Below are 16,241 nucleotides of genomic sequence, written 5' to 3' on the forward strand. Positions count from 1 at the left end.
TATATGTTGCCAACTTGTGCTTCCCAAGCACTTAGTACAGTGCTCTGCACACAGTAAGCGCTCAATAAATACGATTGAATGAATGAATGCAGGAAGAGTGAGTGTTATACTCTGCAGATGACAACTGAATCTGCCCTGGCTGATCATGGCCTCTCTAGCCCCATTCCCCTGTGGCTCCATGTATAATAATGATGGTGTTTGTTAAGTGCTTGCTATGTGCCAGGCACTGTACTAAGTGCTGGAATAATAATTACGGTATCTGTTAAGCTTACTATGTGCCAAGCACTGGTCTGAGGGCTGGGGGTAGATATACGGTAATCAGGTCATCCCACATGGAGCTCACAGTCTTATCCCCATTTTACAGATGAGGTAACTGGGGCGCAGAGAAGTTAAGTGGCTTGCCCAAGGTCGCACAGCAGACAAGCGGCAGAGCTGGTTTTAGAACCCACGACCCCTGACTCCCGAGCCCGGGTTCTTTCCACTAAGCCACGGTGCTTGCCCCACATCCAGCGTTTGGCTTGTAGTTCCCAAGTGTTTAGTACAGTGCTCTGCACACAGTAAGCGCTCAATAAATACGATTGATTGATTGATTGATCCTGCTTTGGGCTGCCCAAGGGCAGTAGGTAACTCTGCTCACCAGCTCCGAGATGGGGACCCTTCTCCTCTGGCTTGGTCTGTTGGCTCCCTGCCACAGTAACACTGGGGACTTGTAACCCCTTGTGGGCAGGGAACGTGTCTACCAACTCTGTTATATTACAGTCTCCCAAGCGCACAGTACAGTGCCCCGCCCAGAATCAATCAATCGTATTTATTGAGCGCTTACTGCGTGCAGAGCACTGTAGTAAGCGCTTAAGGCACTTGATCCATATGACCGACTGCACCTCTCTGAGACACAAGGCCGGAAGCCTGTTAGCTCCCCTGCTGCAGGCTGGCCTTTGTACAGATTAATTACTCTATTTATTTTACTTGTACATATTTACTATTCTATTTATTTTACTTGTACGTATTTACTATTCTATTTTGTTAATGATGTTGCCAACTTGTACTTCCCAAGCGCTTAGTACAGTGCTCTGCACACAATAAGCACTCAATAAATACTATTGATTGATTGATGTGCATACAGCTTTATTTCTATTTATTCTGACGACTTGACACCTGTCCACATGTTTTGTTTTGCTGTCTGTCTCCCCCTTCTAGACTGTGAGCCCGTTGTCGGGTAGGGACCGTCTCTAGATGTTGCCGACTTGGACTTCCCAAGCGCTCAGTCCAGTGCTCTGCACACAGTAAGTGCTCAATAAATACGATTGAATGAATGAATCTAGCTTTACTTCTATTCTGACGACTTGACACCTGTCCACATGTTTTGTTTTGCTGTCTCACCTTCTAGATTGTGAGCCAGTTGTCGGGTAGGGACCGTCTCTAGATGTTGCCGACTTGGACTTCCCAAGCGCTCAGTCCAGTGCTCTGCACACAGTAAGCGCTCAATAAATATGATTGAATGAATGAATCTAGCTTTAATTCTATTTGTTCTGGCGGCTTGACACTTGTCCACATGTTTTGTTTTGCTGTCTCCGCCTTCTAGACTGTGAGCCCGTTGATGTGTAGGGACCATCTCTAGATGTTGCCGACTTCGACTTCCCAAGCGCTCAGTACAGTGCTCTGCCCACAGTAAGCGCTCAATAAATATGATTGAATGAATGAATCTAGCTTTACTTCTATTCTGGCGACTTGACATCTGTCCACGTTTTGTTTTGTTCTCCGTCTCCCCTTTCTAGACCGTGAGCCCGTTGTCGGGTAGGGACCGTCCCTAGATGTTGCCAAGTTGGACTTCCCAAGCGCTCAGTCCAGTGCTCTGCACACAGTAAGCGCCCAATAAATACGATTGAACGAATGAAAGGGCTACAGGACTTGGGGGCCGGTGGGAGGGGGAGGAAGAGGAGGGTCTGAGCTTGGCAGAGGGGAACGGGGAGGGAAGAGAGGCGGTGAGGAGTGGAGGGCGAGGCAGACGTACGGCGTAGGGCCTTCTGGACTCGGCGCAGCTTCATGGCCGTCCGGTACGCGGAGAACTTGATGTTGTTCAGCTCGGCTGGAAAGGAGCAGAGGGGAGCCCGATTGGGCTGGGGGTGCGGCCCTCCTCGCTTCCCCCACCCCAAGGTGGGGGCAGCCGGGCCAGCTGGACGGAACTGGAATGGCCAGCTCCACCCAGGCCCCGCAGCGTGGCTCGGTGGAAAGAGCCCGGGCTCGGGAGTCGGAGGTCAGGGCTTCTAATGATAACGATGAAGGCATTTATTAAGCGCTTACTATGCGCCAAGCACCGTTCTAAGCGCCGGGGAGGTTACAAGGTGATCAGGTTGCCCCACGGGGGGGCTCACGGTCTTCATCCCCATTTGACAGATGAGAACTGAAGCCCAGAGAAGTGAAGCGACTTGCCCAAAGTCACCCAGCTGACAATTGGCGGAGCCGGGATTTGAACCCATGACCTCTGACTTCAAAGCCCGGGTTCTTCCCACTGAGCCCCAGCTCTGCCACTTGTCAGCTGTGTGACTTTGGGCAAGTCACTTCACTTCCAGCGCTTAGAATAGTGCTCCAGCGCTTAGGACAGTGCTTTGCACATAGTAAGCACTTAACAAATGCCATCATTATTATTATTCTCTGGGCCTCCTCCTCCCCCTCCCCATCTCCCCGCCTTACCTTCTTCCCTTCCCCACAGCACCTGTATATATGTATATATGTTTGTACGAATTTATTACCCTATTTATTTTACTTGTACATATTCCATTTATTTTATTTTGTTAATATGTTTTGTTCTGTTGTCTGTCTCCCCCTTCCAGACTGTGAGCCCACTGTTGGGTAGGGACCGTCTCTATATGTTGCCAACCTGGACTTCCCAAGTGCTTAGTACAGTGCTCTGCACACAGTAAGCACTCAAATACGATTGAATGAATGAATGAATGGGCTTCAGTTCCCTCATCTGGAAAATGGGGATGAAGGCTGTGAGCCCCACATGGGCAACCTGATCACCTTGTAACCTCCCCAGTGCTTAGAACAGTGCTTGGCACATAGTAAGCACTTAATAAATGCCATTATTATTATTATCATCTGTGTCTCAGTTCCCTCATCTGGAAAATGGGGATGAAGACTGTGAGCCCCCCGTGGGGCAACCTGATCACCTTGTAACCTCCCCAGCGCTTAGAACAGTGCTTTGCACATAGTAAGCACTTAATAAATGCCATTATTATTATCTGTGCCTCAGTTCCCTCATTTGGAAAAAGGGGATGAAGACTGTGAGCCCCACATGGGACAACCTGACCACCTTGTATCCCCCCAGAGGGGATACTGAGGCACATAGTAAGCACTTAATAAATGCCATTATTATGATCTGTGCCTCAGTTCCCTCATCTGGAAAATGAGGATGAAGACTGTGAGCCCCACGTGGGACAACCTGATCACCTTGTATCCCCCCAGCGCTTAGAACAGTGCTTCGCACATAGTTAGTACTTAATAAATACCATTATTATTATTATTAATATTATGAGCCACACTCCTCCTCTCCCCTGGGGGTGGGGAGATGGGGGTGCGCGGCCCAAGCAGCTTTTCACCCACTCCAACCCCAGCTCCTCCCTCCCCACCCCACCCCACCCCACCCAGCCCATCCTGTGGTCCCCTTCTCACCCAGGGTTTGGTACAACTCGGTCATCTTGGGGTGGTCCCAGCAGGTAGTCTGAGCCTGGTGGCTGGAAACACGAGGGGCCGGCCCAGTCAAGGACAAACAGTGTCCCTTCTGCCCAGCCCGGGTGTGCGTTCTTGTGCGCGCCCACAACCTCACCCCCAATAGACCCCCACGGGCCCACAGAGCCAGAAACACAAGGACCTCCATTTACTCAATCAATCGTTTCTCCTGGGTGCAGAACACTGAGCCGTGAACTTGAGGGAGTCCAACCAATACCTATTTTTTATGGTATTCGTCCAGTGCTTACTATGTGCCAGGCACTAAACTATGCACTGGGGTAAATACAAGATAATCAGGTTGGACAGAGTCCACGTCCCACGGGGGACTCACACAGCTTTAATCCCCATTTTATAGATGAGGTAACTGAGGCACAGGGAAGTGAAGTGACTTGCCCAAGGTCACCCGGCAGACAAGTGGCAGAGCTGAGATTAGAAATCAGGTCCTCTCGGCACTCGGGCCCGTTCTCTTTCCTCTGGGCTTCTTAAGAGAAGTAAGAGACGGGATTTCGGCCCTCACCGAGCTACTGCTTTAATGGGGAGGCAGAGAGACGCCAAATTATTCAGTTGGGAGGAAACAGAAAACTTTAGCAAGTTCATCAGTTAGCAAGTTCTCGCCCCCATGGAGACAGACACACACACTCCTGCAGGCTCTCAGGAAAATCCCCTTTCCCGGACCATCCTGGCCCGCCGGCCATCCCAGGATGGAAGGGTCTAGGGCCATCCATCCGGGGAACCTCAGGAGAAGCCACCCATCCAGCGGAGGGGTGGGACCGGGAGAGCCCGGTAGGAAGGGGCCACCGGAGCCGGCCAACTCGGTCGCCCACAGCTCCTCCGGGGCCCGCTGACTCACTTGATGTAGTAGGGCACTTTATTGGGGGAAATGGCTCTTTCCCAGGGGACCTGGACAGAAGCTGTGGAGAGAGAGGAGACAGATGGATCTCATCTCACCGCTAACACACTTAGGAGCTTTCCCTGCCCTCCCCACTGAGACCAAGATTTGGGGTGGGGGTCCGGTGGCTCAGGGAACACCTCCAGGGCCAAACTCCCTCTCCCGAGGCCGGGCCCAAGACACACGGCGATTCCTGCGGAGGGTCCCAGCATCACCCAAGCCCCGCCGCAGCGCAGCCCCCCATCCGGCCCCCACTCTGGGCTGCCAAGAAAGGGTGTCCATCCCCTTGGCATCCCCAGGAGTCCATCCCCTTGGCATCCCCGGGAGTCCCCAGAAGTGGACGGGGAGCGGGGCCAATGGCGTCTCGGCGATGCCCTCCGGCTAAGGCCGCCCTCCCTGACACGGGGCACCAAGGTGACCCTAGGGGCTGGGCTGGGCTGGGCTGGGCCCCCCCCTTTCCCCACCCCAACCCCACCCCGGGGGGACGCCGCCGTTGCTGCTGCCGCTGCCTCTGCCAGCCAGCTCTGCTCACGCACTGGCCAGGAAGTGCTGAGACCCCGGCCCGAAGTCCCGGTGGGCGTCTTGCAGCTGCTTGAGTCGCTCGCTGACAGACGTCTGGGGGGAAGAAGAGCCAGGGAGGGAAGGGAAGGGGAGGAGAGGGGAAGAGTAGCAGCATGGCTCAGTGGAAAGAGCCCGGGCTTTGGAGTCAGACATCATGGGTTCAAATCCCGGCTCTGTCAATTGTCAGCTGTGTGACTTTGGGCAAGTCACTTAACCTCTCTGGGCCTCAGTTCCCTCTCTGGAAAATGGGGATTAAGACTGTGAGCCCCACGTGGGACAACCTGATCACTTTGTATCCCCCCCAGCGCTTTGAACAGTGCTTTGCACATAGTAAGCGCTTAACAAATACCGTCATTATTGTTATCAATCAATTGTATTTATTGAGCGCTTACTGCGTGCAGAGCACTGTACTAAGCACTTGGGAAGTACAAGTTGGCAACATATGGAGACAGTCCCTACCCAACAGTGGGCTCACAGTCTAGAAGGGGGAGACAGAGAACAAAACCAAACATATTAACAAAATAAAATAAATAGAATAGATATGTACAAGTAAAATAAATAGAGTAATAAATATGTACAAACATATATACATATACATGATATATTATATGATGCATATATGTTTGTATGTATTTATTACTCTATTTTATTTGTACATGTTTATTCTATTTTGTTAATATGTTTTGTTTCGTTGTCTGTCTTCCTTCCCCCTTCTAGACCGTGAGCCTGCTGTCGGGTAGGTACCGTCTCTAGATGTTGCCAACTTGGACTTCCCAAGCGCTTAGTACAGGGCTCTGCACACAGTAAGCGCTCAACAGTGCTCTGCACACAGTAAGCGCTCCATAAATACGACTGAATGAATGAATGAATAAATAAATACGATTGAATGGATGAATGATTAGGAACCTGGGGCAGCTGAGGCTTCCTAATCAGATCCCTTGAGAAGCCAGCAGGCCTCGGCCTACCTGCTGGTGCCACCTCCTCCTAGGCGTCCTCCCTTTCCCCCTGGCCGCTTCCCCTGCACCACCACCTCCCAGCTGCTCACCTACCTGTCCCCTTCTGTCCCCTTCTGTCCCCTCTCCCAGGTCCCAGGGCAGCCCCGCCTCTACCTGCAGCTGTTTCCAGCGGCTGTTGATCTGCTCCAGGGCCCGCGAGTTCTCCATGGACAGGTGCACGTCCGAGATGGCCAGTTGGTGGGCCCGGTCGTTCACCAGCTTCACCCCATCTTTCATGGGGGACAGTTCCTCTTTGAACAGCTGCAGCCCCGCCCGCAAGCCCGAGGGGAGAGAAGGAGCCGGCCTTCTGAACCAGCGTTCCCACGATGAGGGACCGCGGGTCACTGCCCCGGCCCCCACCCCGGGACCTCGCCCCTGCTGCCAACTTGTACTTCCCAAGTGCTCTGCACACGGTAAATACGACTGAATGAGTGGTGAACCGCGGCAGGGAGGAGAGACGTGAAGCGGCTGGAGAAAGCCCTGATGCAGCAGCGGCGACGACTCACCCGTCCCGCGTGGACCGACCCGCTCGGAGCTGGTGGCGAGCAGGAGCGGAGGGCCACAGGGGAGAGGGATCCCACCCCTCACCACGGCAGCCCCCTCAGGGCTGGCGAAGAGCAGAGGGGAGGGGACCGCTCGGCCCACCTTGGTGGTCTGGATGTGGTCGGGCAGGGAGTCGATGAAGAGGTCCCCGATGGGCTCCCAGCTGGCGCGGACGCCCTCCGCCTGGCCGAGCGAGGCGTCCAGCTCCTCCATGGCCCGCCGGACGTCCAGCAGCTGCTCCAGGGTGCGCTCGATGTGGCGGTGCTGGTCCAGGCAGCGGGCCGTCAGCTTCTCCCACAGCTCACCGGCCACCGTGGCCTGCTTCCACACCAAGCGGCTGCTGTTCTGGCCGCGGAGCCGAGGGGAGATATCTGCAGGCCGGGTGGGACGTGAGCCGGGGGACGGAGCAGAGCCGGGCCAACAGGCCGGACACCCGGGTGGGACTCAGCCAGCGGCCCAGGCGGAGGGGTCGGATACACACGTGCACATGCAAACATGCACACACTCTCTCTTTCTCTCTCTCTAATAATAATAATAATAATAACTACGGTAATTGTTAAGACCTTACTATGTGCCGGACACCGTACTAAGCGCTGGGGTGGATACGAGCAAATCGAGACAGGCCTACAGTCTTTGAACTTTTGACCAAAATGATCATGACTAAACAGTGACTGCATCTGGTCTTGGGTGGTGGATGCTTGCACAGAAAGCAAAGCGGCCTTTGTCCTGGAGTCTGGCTTCGCTTTCCACGGGAAAGCAGAACAAACACGCAGCGGAGGCCCCGACTACACACTCGAGCAATTCGCTGACCAGAGCGGTGGTGCCCGGGGAAGACTGACTAGCGAGGGGATTGGGCAGGTGGGTAGCAGTGGGGAGTGGAAGGGAGGAGGGAGGAGAGAAAGCCATCTGAGAGCAACAAGAGTGTTGACCCGGTACGGGACACATCCCTTTAGCCAGGCCCCCGCCCCCGGAGCTTGGCAGGCCGTGGCATGCAGAATCGGGGGGATTTCTACACCCTAGTATGCAGCACTAGGCGCTGCCACCGCTACTAGGTCGGTCCTCGGGGCCAAATGGCAACTACTCAGAAGCCCTTGAAGGAGAGGGGAGGTGGAAGCGGGCGACCACCTCACCTCTGCCCTCCGGCTGGGGCTCCTCCAGCTCCTCGAAGGGGTGCTGGGCCAGGAAGGTCTGAGCCGACTCCAGGACGGAGTAGATGTAAGGGCCCCGGGCCTTGACCTCTTCCATGAAGGCCTGTGGAGAGAGCGGCCGCGGTCGGTGGAGGCGCTCCCCGGGAGCCCAGGCTGCCCCCTCCCCAGGCCTGGGCTGGAGGAGAGGGGAGGGAATAGACCGAATGGCCTTTGAGACTGGGCGGATGCTGAGCTCCCAAGGTCCCAGCTCTGGGGCAGCGGGCAGGGGAAGTGCCCGTGGAAGACGCCCGCGGCGGGAACGCACCGCGTGTGTCTCCTTCTCCTGCTGCACCAACGCCACGTCCCCCCGGAGCGGCAGCTGGGCCGACAGCTCCTCATCCTTGTGGCCGAGCCAGTCGACGATCTCCTGCAGGGGGGCCTGCAGCTTCCCGCTCTGGTCGGAGAAGGCCTCCAGGCGAGCCCTGTGGGCGGGCGCGGGGCCAAGGCCCAGCCCGTGAGTCTGGGCGGGACCCGGGGACTTGGGGGGCTACTTCAGTCTGGACATCCCTGCCAATGCGTGCAGACCCCTGGGCAGCACCAGACAGGATCCAGAGCTCGGGACCCTCCAGAACCGGGCCGGCTCCCGAACCCAGGCCTCCCGAGAACCACGCCGGCCCCGGGCCGGTCCCGAGCTGCAGGCACACGGGGCTGACCTGCCGCAGGGCCAGGGGTCAGTCTACCCTGGAGAAGGCTCCAAGACAAGTCCTCATCCAGACCAGAAGAGACCACCTTCCCACCCCAGTCCAGAGGAGCAGCCCAGGCCTACCACATTGTCCTTAACTGGCCCCGGGGGACCCCAGCTTGGCCCCGGGATGAGGGTGAATTTGACCCCAAAATGTGTGGCTGGGAAGAGTAATCGCCTCTCTGAAAGAGGCGATTTCCACGGGAAAGAAAAGGGAAGAAAAGGAGGAGGAGAAGGTGAGGAGAGAGCAGAGAAGAAGGAATTCCCTAGGTTGGGAGGTAAGATGGCAGAGGCAAGATGGGAAATGGGCTGTGGAGAGAGCAGGGAAGACTGAGGATGAGAAGCTATGGAGAGAGCTGGGAAGGTGGAATCCCCCATTTGGGGGGTGAGGACGAGGGGGAGGATCAGAGGAGGAGACGCTGCGGAGAGAGTTGGGAAGGCTGAGGTTGGAGGATGAGACGCTAGGGAGAGAGCTGGGAAGATGGAATCCCCCAGATGGGGGATGGGAAGAAAAGGAGGAGGAGAAGGCGAGGAGAGAGCAGGGAAGAAGGAATTCCCTAGGTTGGGAGGTAAGATGGGAGAGGCAAGATGGGAAATGGGTGAATATTTTCAGTGAAGCAAAGACCAGGATGCAGCCCCCGGCCTTCCCTTGACCCTGTCGCCACCCCCATCTGGGGTTCCCGGGGCTCACCGAAGGCTGTGGGATTTCTTCTTGATCTCGCTCCAACACAGGTTCATGTCGAGGGGGGCCGGGGGCCGCCCAGGCCCGCTGGGAAGCTGCTGGCTTAGACAGGGCGAGGGCGGGCCGGCACCATCCTCAGTCCCTGCCGCCACCACCGTCCCCTGGATGGGTGTGTGCCCGCCGGCAGGCAGGCAAACGGACACATAGGCACCCACAAGAAGACACAGCTCCCCGTACGTGGACAGACCGCCCCCCCCCCCCCCCACACACACACAAAACACAACACACACAGAGACACAACACACCAATATAAGGAATCAGTCAACACAGGAGGCAGCCCCCAGGGATTCCAAGTCCCCATGGCCCGGAATGAGGGGGTGACACCCCACAGGGGAGCCACCCCGATCTCCTCTTTCCTTTAAATGGGCATTCCCACCCCTCAACCTCCTCCTCCTCCTTCTTGGCCCCTCAGATCCCCCTCCCCATCGCCCTACCTCCTTCCCCTCCCCACAGCACCTGTATAGGTGTTTGAACAGATTTATTACTCTATTTTACTTGCACATATTTACTATTCTATTTATTTTATTTTGTTAATATGTTTTGTTTTGTTGTCTGTCTCCCCCTTCTAGACTGTGAGCCCGCTGTTGGGTAGGGACCGTCTCTATATGTTGCCAGCTTATAATCAATCAATCAATCAATCGTATTTATTGAGCGCTTACTGTGTGCAGAGCACTGTACTAAGCGCCTGAGAATTACAAGTTGGCAACAGATAGAGACAGCTGCTACCCAACAGTGGGCTCACAGTCTAGAAGGGGAAGACAGAGAACAAAACCAAACATACTAACAAAATAAAATAAATAGAATAGATATGTACAAGTAAAATAAATAAATAGAGTAATGAATATGCACAAACATATATACATATATACAGGGTACATATATACTGTTAAGCACTCACTCTGCGCCAAGTAATAATAATAATAATAATAATAATAATAATGATGGTATTTATTAAGCGCTTACTATGTGCAAAGCACTGTTCTAAGCTCTGGGGAGGATACAAGAGAAGCAGTGTGGCAGGCATATGGGGCTCACATATGTACAAGTACATATATACTTGTACTTCCCAAGTGCTTAGTACAGTGCTCTGCACACAGTAAGCGCTCAATAAATACGACAATGAATGAATGAATTTAAGACCTGTGGATCCCAAGGAGAGCCAAGGCTGAGCTCTCAATGGATCCTCCCAGAAATGGGGTGGTGACTCCCACCAGGACCAAAGGCGTTCCTCACTCCTCAACCCCCAGCCCCTCCAAAATGGAGAACGGGGCCCCTACCCCAGCCGGGAGACCCTTGGGAAATCACAATTCTCCCAACATCTTTACAACCAGGGCAGACTGACAATGAGATAGTCTTCCCCCACCCTCCCCACTACCTATTGGCTCCCTTTGGGTACCCAAAGGTGGGGGTACCCTGCCAGAACCCAGACAGGGGACCCCCCCAAGAGCCGGAGCCAAACAGCCAATGGCGGAAGGGGGTGTGGAAAACTCCCGGATTTTAGGGAGTGGAGGAGGGAATGCATTCATTCAATCGTATTTATTGAGCGCTTACTATGTGCAGAGCACCGTACTAAGCGCTTGGGAAGTCCAAGTTGGCAACATAGAGAGACGGTCCCTACCCAACAGTGGGCTCACAGTCTGGAAGACCCAGATTTAGGTCTCCCCTCCCTACCACTGAGCTTCAAATCCTAGATCCCAGCCCATCCTCGATCCCCCCTCAAACACCCTAATCAATAAAGTCTCAAAGTAGCCTAAACCTTAAGCGCCCAAGTCATTTCTGAGTCATCCATATGAATGCTCCCCAATCTGCTCTGGGAGCCCGTGGGAGCCGGGACCTGCAGCCCTGCTCTGGGGAGCTTCCCATCCTCCAGGGTGCCAAGGGGCATCCCTCCTCTGCTCCGAGAAGGAATGCCCCTGAGGTCCGTTTTACAGATTGGGCAACTGAGTCAACCCCACAAGAGGCCTCCCTTGCCCGGGGTCGCCCAGGGAATGGCGGGTAAAGGCACGACTCGCAGCATCAGCTGCCCCAACAGTAGCTCTCACCCCCGTCCGACCCTAAACCTTGTGGCAGGAGCCCCCGCCCCACTGCAAGCCCCCTCCACAGCCTCCCCCCCCCAAACCCAGGCCAGCTCACCTCAGCCAGTGTCCCGGGCCCTCCCTGAGAGGGGCCAGACCACCGCTCACCTTATCCACCCCAGCCTAGAGAACCAGAGTTTCCTCCCCTGGCCACCACCAACCCAACTCCCACTCCCACCCAGAGCCCGTCTGGGCTCAGTAGAAAGAGCCCGGGCTTTGGAGTCAGAGGTCACGGGGTCAAATCCCGGCTCCACCGCTTGTCAGCTGTGTGACTTTGGGCAAGTCACTTCGCTTCTCTGGGCCTCAGTTCCCTCATCTGTAAAATGGGGGATGAAGGCTGTGAGCCCCCGGTGGGGCAACCCGATCGCCTCGTTAACCTCCCCAGCGCCTAAAACAGTGCTTTGCATATAGTAAGCGCTTAATAAATGCTATTATTATGATGATGATGATCTGGGGCCGGTCACATCCATTTCCTGGAGGACCGCCCCACCTCGGGCAGGGCAGAAGATATTTCTCCCAAAGCTGCTTCCCGCTACCCACGTCCCCACCACCAAACCCAGTCTCAGGACCGAGGGGCCGGGCAGCAACTGGGTGACCCAGGTCCTACTCCAACCCCCTGGTTCTCCAAGGGAAGATGAAGCCTCTCCTGGCTCTCCACGTCCTCGCCATCCCCCGTCCCCGTTGCCTACCTGCGTGGGGGTCGAGGCTCCACCATGGAGCCGGTCAGTGGCGGCTCTGCCCTCCTCTGCCCCCCACCCTCCGCCCCTCTCTCTCCTCTGGGACTGAGCTGCGGCTCCAGGCGAGGGGCAGAGGCCCAGTGGGCAGGGCAGGGCCGGCCGCCGGCTGGAGCAGGAGGGAGGAGATGGGCGGCAGGACGGGAAGCGGCCCGCAGCTCTGCCCTGTTTACTGACCCCCCAGGAATCTAGAGGGGGGCGGCTGTGGCAGGCCCTCGCTCGCGGGTCAATCACAGCTTTGTCCTCGGGAAATTCCTGCCTCCTCAGCCCCCCAACAACTCCACCCCAGGGAGCCGGCGGCTGTCAGAGGCTGGGTTGTGAGGGCGGGGTGGCGGGACGCGCAGAGGGAGCCGGAGGAAGGAGAGAAACTCTGAGCCCCCCAACACACAGGGGGGCCGTGGGGTGGGGACACCGTTGAAAGGAAAATCCCCTGGGCTGTGGGGAATACTCCTGGGACTAGAGTCCCAGAACACTTAATAATAATAATGGCATTTATTAAGCGCGTACTAGCAATCATATTTATTGAGCGCTTACTGTGTGCAGAGCACTGTACTAAGCGCATGGGAAGTCCAAGTTGGCAACATATAGAGACGGTCCCTACCCAACAGTGGGCTCGCAGTCTGGAAGGGGGAGACGGAGAACGAAACAAAACATATTAACAAAATAAGGTAAATAGAATAGATATGTACAAGTAAAATCAATAGAGTAATAAATGCGTCCAAACATATATGTTGTGGGGAAGGGAAGGAGGTAAGGCGGGGGGGATGGAGACGGGGGCTCAGTGTGGGAAGGCCTCCTGGAGGAGGTGAGCTCTCAGTAGGGACTTGACTATGTGCAAAGCCCTGTTCTAAGCGCTGGGGAGGTTACAAGGTGATCAGGTTGTACCACGGGGGGCTCACAGTCTTCATCCCCATTTTGCAGATGAGGGAACTGAGGCCCAGAGAAGTGAAGTGACTTGCCCAAAGTCACACCGCCGATATGTGGAGGAGCCGGGATTTGAACCCATGACCTCTGGCTCCAAAGCCCACGTGGCTCTTTCCACCGAGCCACACTGCTTCTTGCACAGGGGAAGGGGTGGAGGCAGGGACCAGAGCGAAACAGGTCCGATGCTCCCCGGCAATGGGAAGAGAAAACTAGAAGCAGTTTAAAGGAGCAGCTTTGAGAAGCAGCATGGCTTAGTGGAAAGATCACGGGCTTGGGAGTCAGAGGTCGTGGGTTCTAATCCCGGCTCCGCCAATTGTCAGTTGTGTGGCTTTAGACAAGTCACTTAACTGCTCTGTGCCTCAGTTCCCTCATCTGGAAAATGGGGATTAAGACTGTGAGCCCCATGAGGGACAGCCTGATGACCTTGCATCTCCCCCAGCACTTAGAACAGTACTTATGGGAAGCAGTGTGGTTCAGTGGAAAGAGCCCGGGCTTGGGAGTCAGAGGTCATGGGTTCGAATCCTGACTCTGCCACTTGTCAGCTGTGTGACCTTGGGCAAGCCACTTCACTTCTCTGGGCCTCAGGTACCTCATCTATAAAATGGGGATGAAGACTATGAGCCTCACGTGGGACAAATTGATCACCTTGTAATAATAATAATAATAATGATGGCATTCATTAAGCGCTTACTATGTGCAAAGCACTGTTCTAAGCGCTGGGGGGGATACAAGGTGATCAGGTTGTCCCACGGGGGGGGGCTCACGGTCAACCCCCATTTTACAGATGAGGTAACTGAGGCCCAGAGAAGTTAAGGGACTTGTCCAAGGTCACACAGCCGACAATTGGCGGAGCCGGGATTTGAACCCACGACCACTGACTCCAAAGCCCGGGCTCTTTCCACTGAGCCACGCTGCTTCTCTTGTGTCCTCCCCAGCGCTTAGAACAGTGCTTTGCACATAGTAAGCACTTAACAAATGCCATCATTATTATTATTATTACTTGGCACATAGTGAGTGCTTAACAAATACCATTATTATTATTATTATTATTATTAAACTAAGGAAGGGTGGGAGGTCAGGGAGTGGGGAGGCCAGGAGGTTGGGAGACAAGGGGGTGAGGGGGCTGGCTCTGGGGGTCCTAAGGCAGGTGGAAGGCTTGCAGAATCTCATGAGGGAAGACCCCGGCCGGCCCTGGCGTCCCCTGTAATTAGTGGGGGGCAGCGACAGAAGGGTCACGCCAGTCCCGCTGGAGCCATGGGAATCGAGTAACCATATCCTCGGCTTTTCCCAGTCCCCTGTTGTGGGACCATCCCCTCCTGTGTCCCCCCTGCCCCGGCCTCCGCCATCTCCAGCCCCCCACCACATTTCCAGTTCATTCATTCAATCACATCTACTGAACGCTTACTGTGTGCAGAACACTGTACTAAGCGCTTGGGAAGTACAAGTTGGCAACATATAGTTGCGGAACAGCTGGAACCACCTTTTGGGTGGGGGCCCCGCTCTCGCCTCTGCCATTTCCCTGCCCACCGCTGAGAGACCACCCCTCAGGTGCAGCCCCATCCTCACCCGGCCCAGGCCGGGCGCCGCCTGTGGAAAGGCCAACATTCCTGGGCGGGATCCCAGGATCCCACCCTCAGCCGGGGCGAGGGCACTTTGTTTTTTCCAGAAGGGCCCGTCTGTTCCCGCCCTTCTCCGACCTGCATTGTTTCCATGCTCCCCCTGCCCACGGGAATAGTTTCACTGCTCTCGGGCTCCTTCCCTTTGCGGGACTCGAACCGGACTTGGAATTGGGGGATAATAATAATGATAATAATGACATTTATAAAGCACTTACTATATGCAAATCACCGTTCTAAGCGCTGGGAGTTTACAAGGTGATCAGGTTGTCCCCTGGTGGGGGAGTTAAAGTCTTAACCCCTATTTTACAGATGAGGTAACTGAGGCCCAGAGAAGTGAAGTGATTTGCCCAAAGTCACAAAGCTGACAATTGGAGGAGCCAGGATTTGAACCCATGACCTCTGACTCCAAAGCCAGTGGCTCTTTCCACTGGGCCATGCTGCTTCTTAATGGGGTGGGGGAATGGCTGAGGCCCACTGGGGCCCGCTCGGTAGTTGTCCGGGCCATCGTGGCTGTGAGTCCCCCAATCAATCGTCTTTATTGAGCACTTACTGTGTGCAGAGCACTGTACTAAGCGCTTGGGAAGTACAAGTCAGCAACATATAGAGAGGGTCCCTACCCAACAGCGGGCTCACAGTCTAGAAGACCCCTGGGGCGAGCCAAGGGCCAACCTCGAAGGGAGCTCTGAGCCCGGCAGCTCTGAGGTTGCTTTTGGAGGCGTGTGCGGGAAGGGCCGGGAGCTGAGTGCTCTGCACATAGTAAGCGCTCAATAAATACGATTGATGATGATCTCTCCTCAGCCTCTTCCCCCTCCATCTCTTTGCAATTGTGGCTCAGTGGAAAGAGCCCGGGCTTTGGAGTCAGAGGTCATGGGTTCAAATCCCGGCTCTGCCACTCGTCAGCTGTGTGACTTTGGGCAAGTCGCTTCACTTCTCTGGGCCTCAGTTCCCTCATCTGTAAAATGGGGATTAAGACCGGGAGCCCCACGTGGGACAACCGGATCACCTTGTAAACTCCCCAGTGCTTAGAACAGTGCCTTGCACATAGTAAGTGCTTAATAAATAATAATAATGGCATTTATTAAGTGCTTACTATGTGCAAAGCACTGTTCCAAGCGCGGGGGAGGTTACAAGGTGATCCGGTCATCCCACGGCGGGGGGGGCGGGGGGGGCTCCCGGTCTTAATCCCCATTTTACAGATGAGGTCACTGAGGCCCAGAGAAGTGACTTGCCCAAAGTCACACAGCTGACAACCGGTGGAGCCGGGATTTGAACCCATAACCTCCTACTCCATAGCCCGTGCTCTTTTCCACTGAGCCGCGCTGCTTCTCGCGATTAAGACCGTGAGCCCCCCGTGGGACAACCGGATCACCCTGTAAACTCCCCGGCGCTTAGAACAGTGCTCTGCACATAGTAAGCGCTTAATAAATGCCATTATTATTATTATAATTGCCTGGGTGTCCTGGGAAAGGGAGGGCCTCGGAGCTTCCCAGAAGCCTCTGGGCTGCAGAGAGAGCACAACCACCCTCCCTCGGAGAGAGAGAGCGTCCAGACAGCTCAACCC

At 55.2% G+C, this 16,241-nt stretch overlaps 1 protein-coding gene across 2 annotated transcripts in view; it reads right to left on the minus strand.

The window, feature by feature from the left end:
- DRP2 (dystrophin related protein 2) overlaps positions 1 to 16,241 on the minus strand; it is a 36,164-nt gene that overhangs the window by 9,778 nt on the left and 10,145 nt on the right. For both annotated transcript variants that reach the window (XM_038747979.1, XM_038747980.1), the window contains exons 3-11: positions 9,278 to 9,429; positions 8,170 to 8,326; positions 7,848 to 7,968; positions 6,820 to 7,088; positions 6,289 to 6,435; positions 5,155 to 5,233; positions 4,580 to 4,640; positions 3,673 to 3,734; positions 2,012 to 2,086 (exon numbers count right to left, since the gene is read on the minus strand). In XM_038747979.1, coding sequence (XP_038603907.1) covers positions 2,012 to 2,086; positions 3,673 to 3,734; positions 4,580 to 4,640; positions 5,155 to 5,233; positions 6,289 to 6,435; positions 6,820 to 7,088; positions 7,848 to 7,968; positions 8,170 to 8,326; positions 9,278 to 9,429 — 1,123 coding nt within the window. The remainder of the gene's footprint in view (positions 1 to 2,011; positions 2,087 to 3,672; positions 3,735 to 4,579; positions 4,641 to 5,154; positions 5,234 to 6,288; positions 6,436 to 6,819; positions 7,089 to 7,847; positions 7,969 to 8,169; positions 8,327 to 9,277; positions 9,430 to 16,241) is intronic.

The sequence above is a fragment of the Tachyglossus aculeatus genome, chromosome 6, assembly GCF_015852505.1.
Source record: "Tachyglossus aculeatus isolate mTacAcu1 chromosome 6, mTacAcu1.pri, whole genome shotgun sequence".
NCBI classification, from domain to species: domain Eukaryota; kingdom Metazoa; phylum Chordata; class Mammalia; order Monotremata; family Tachyglossidae; genus Tachyglossus; species Tachyglossus aculeatus.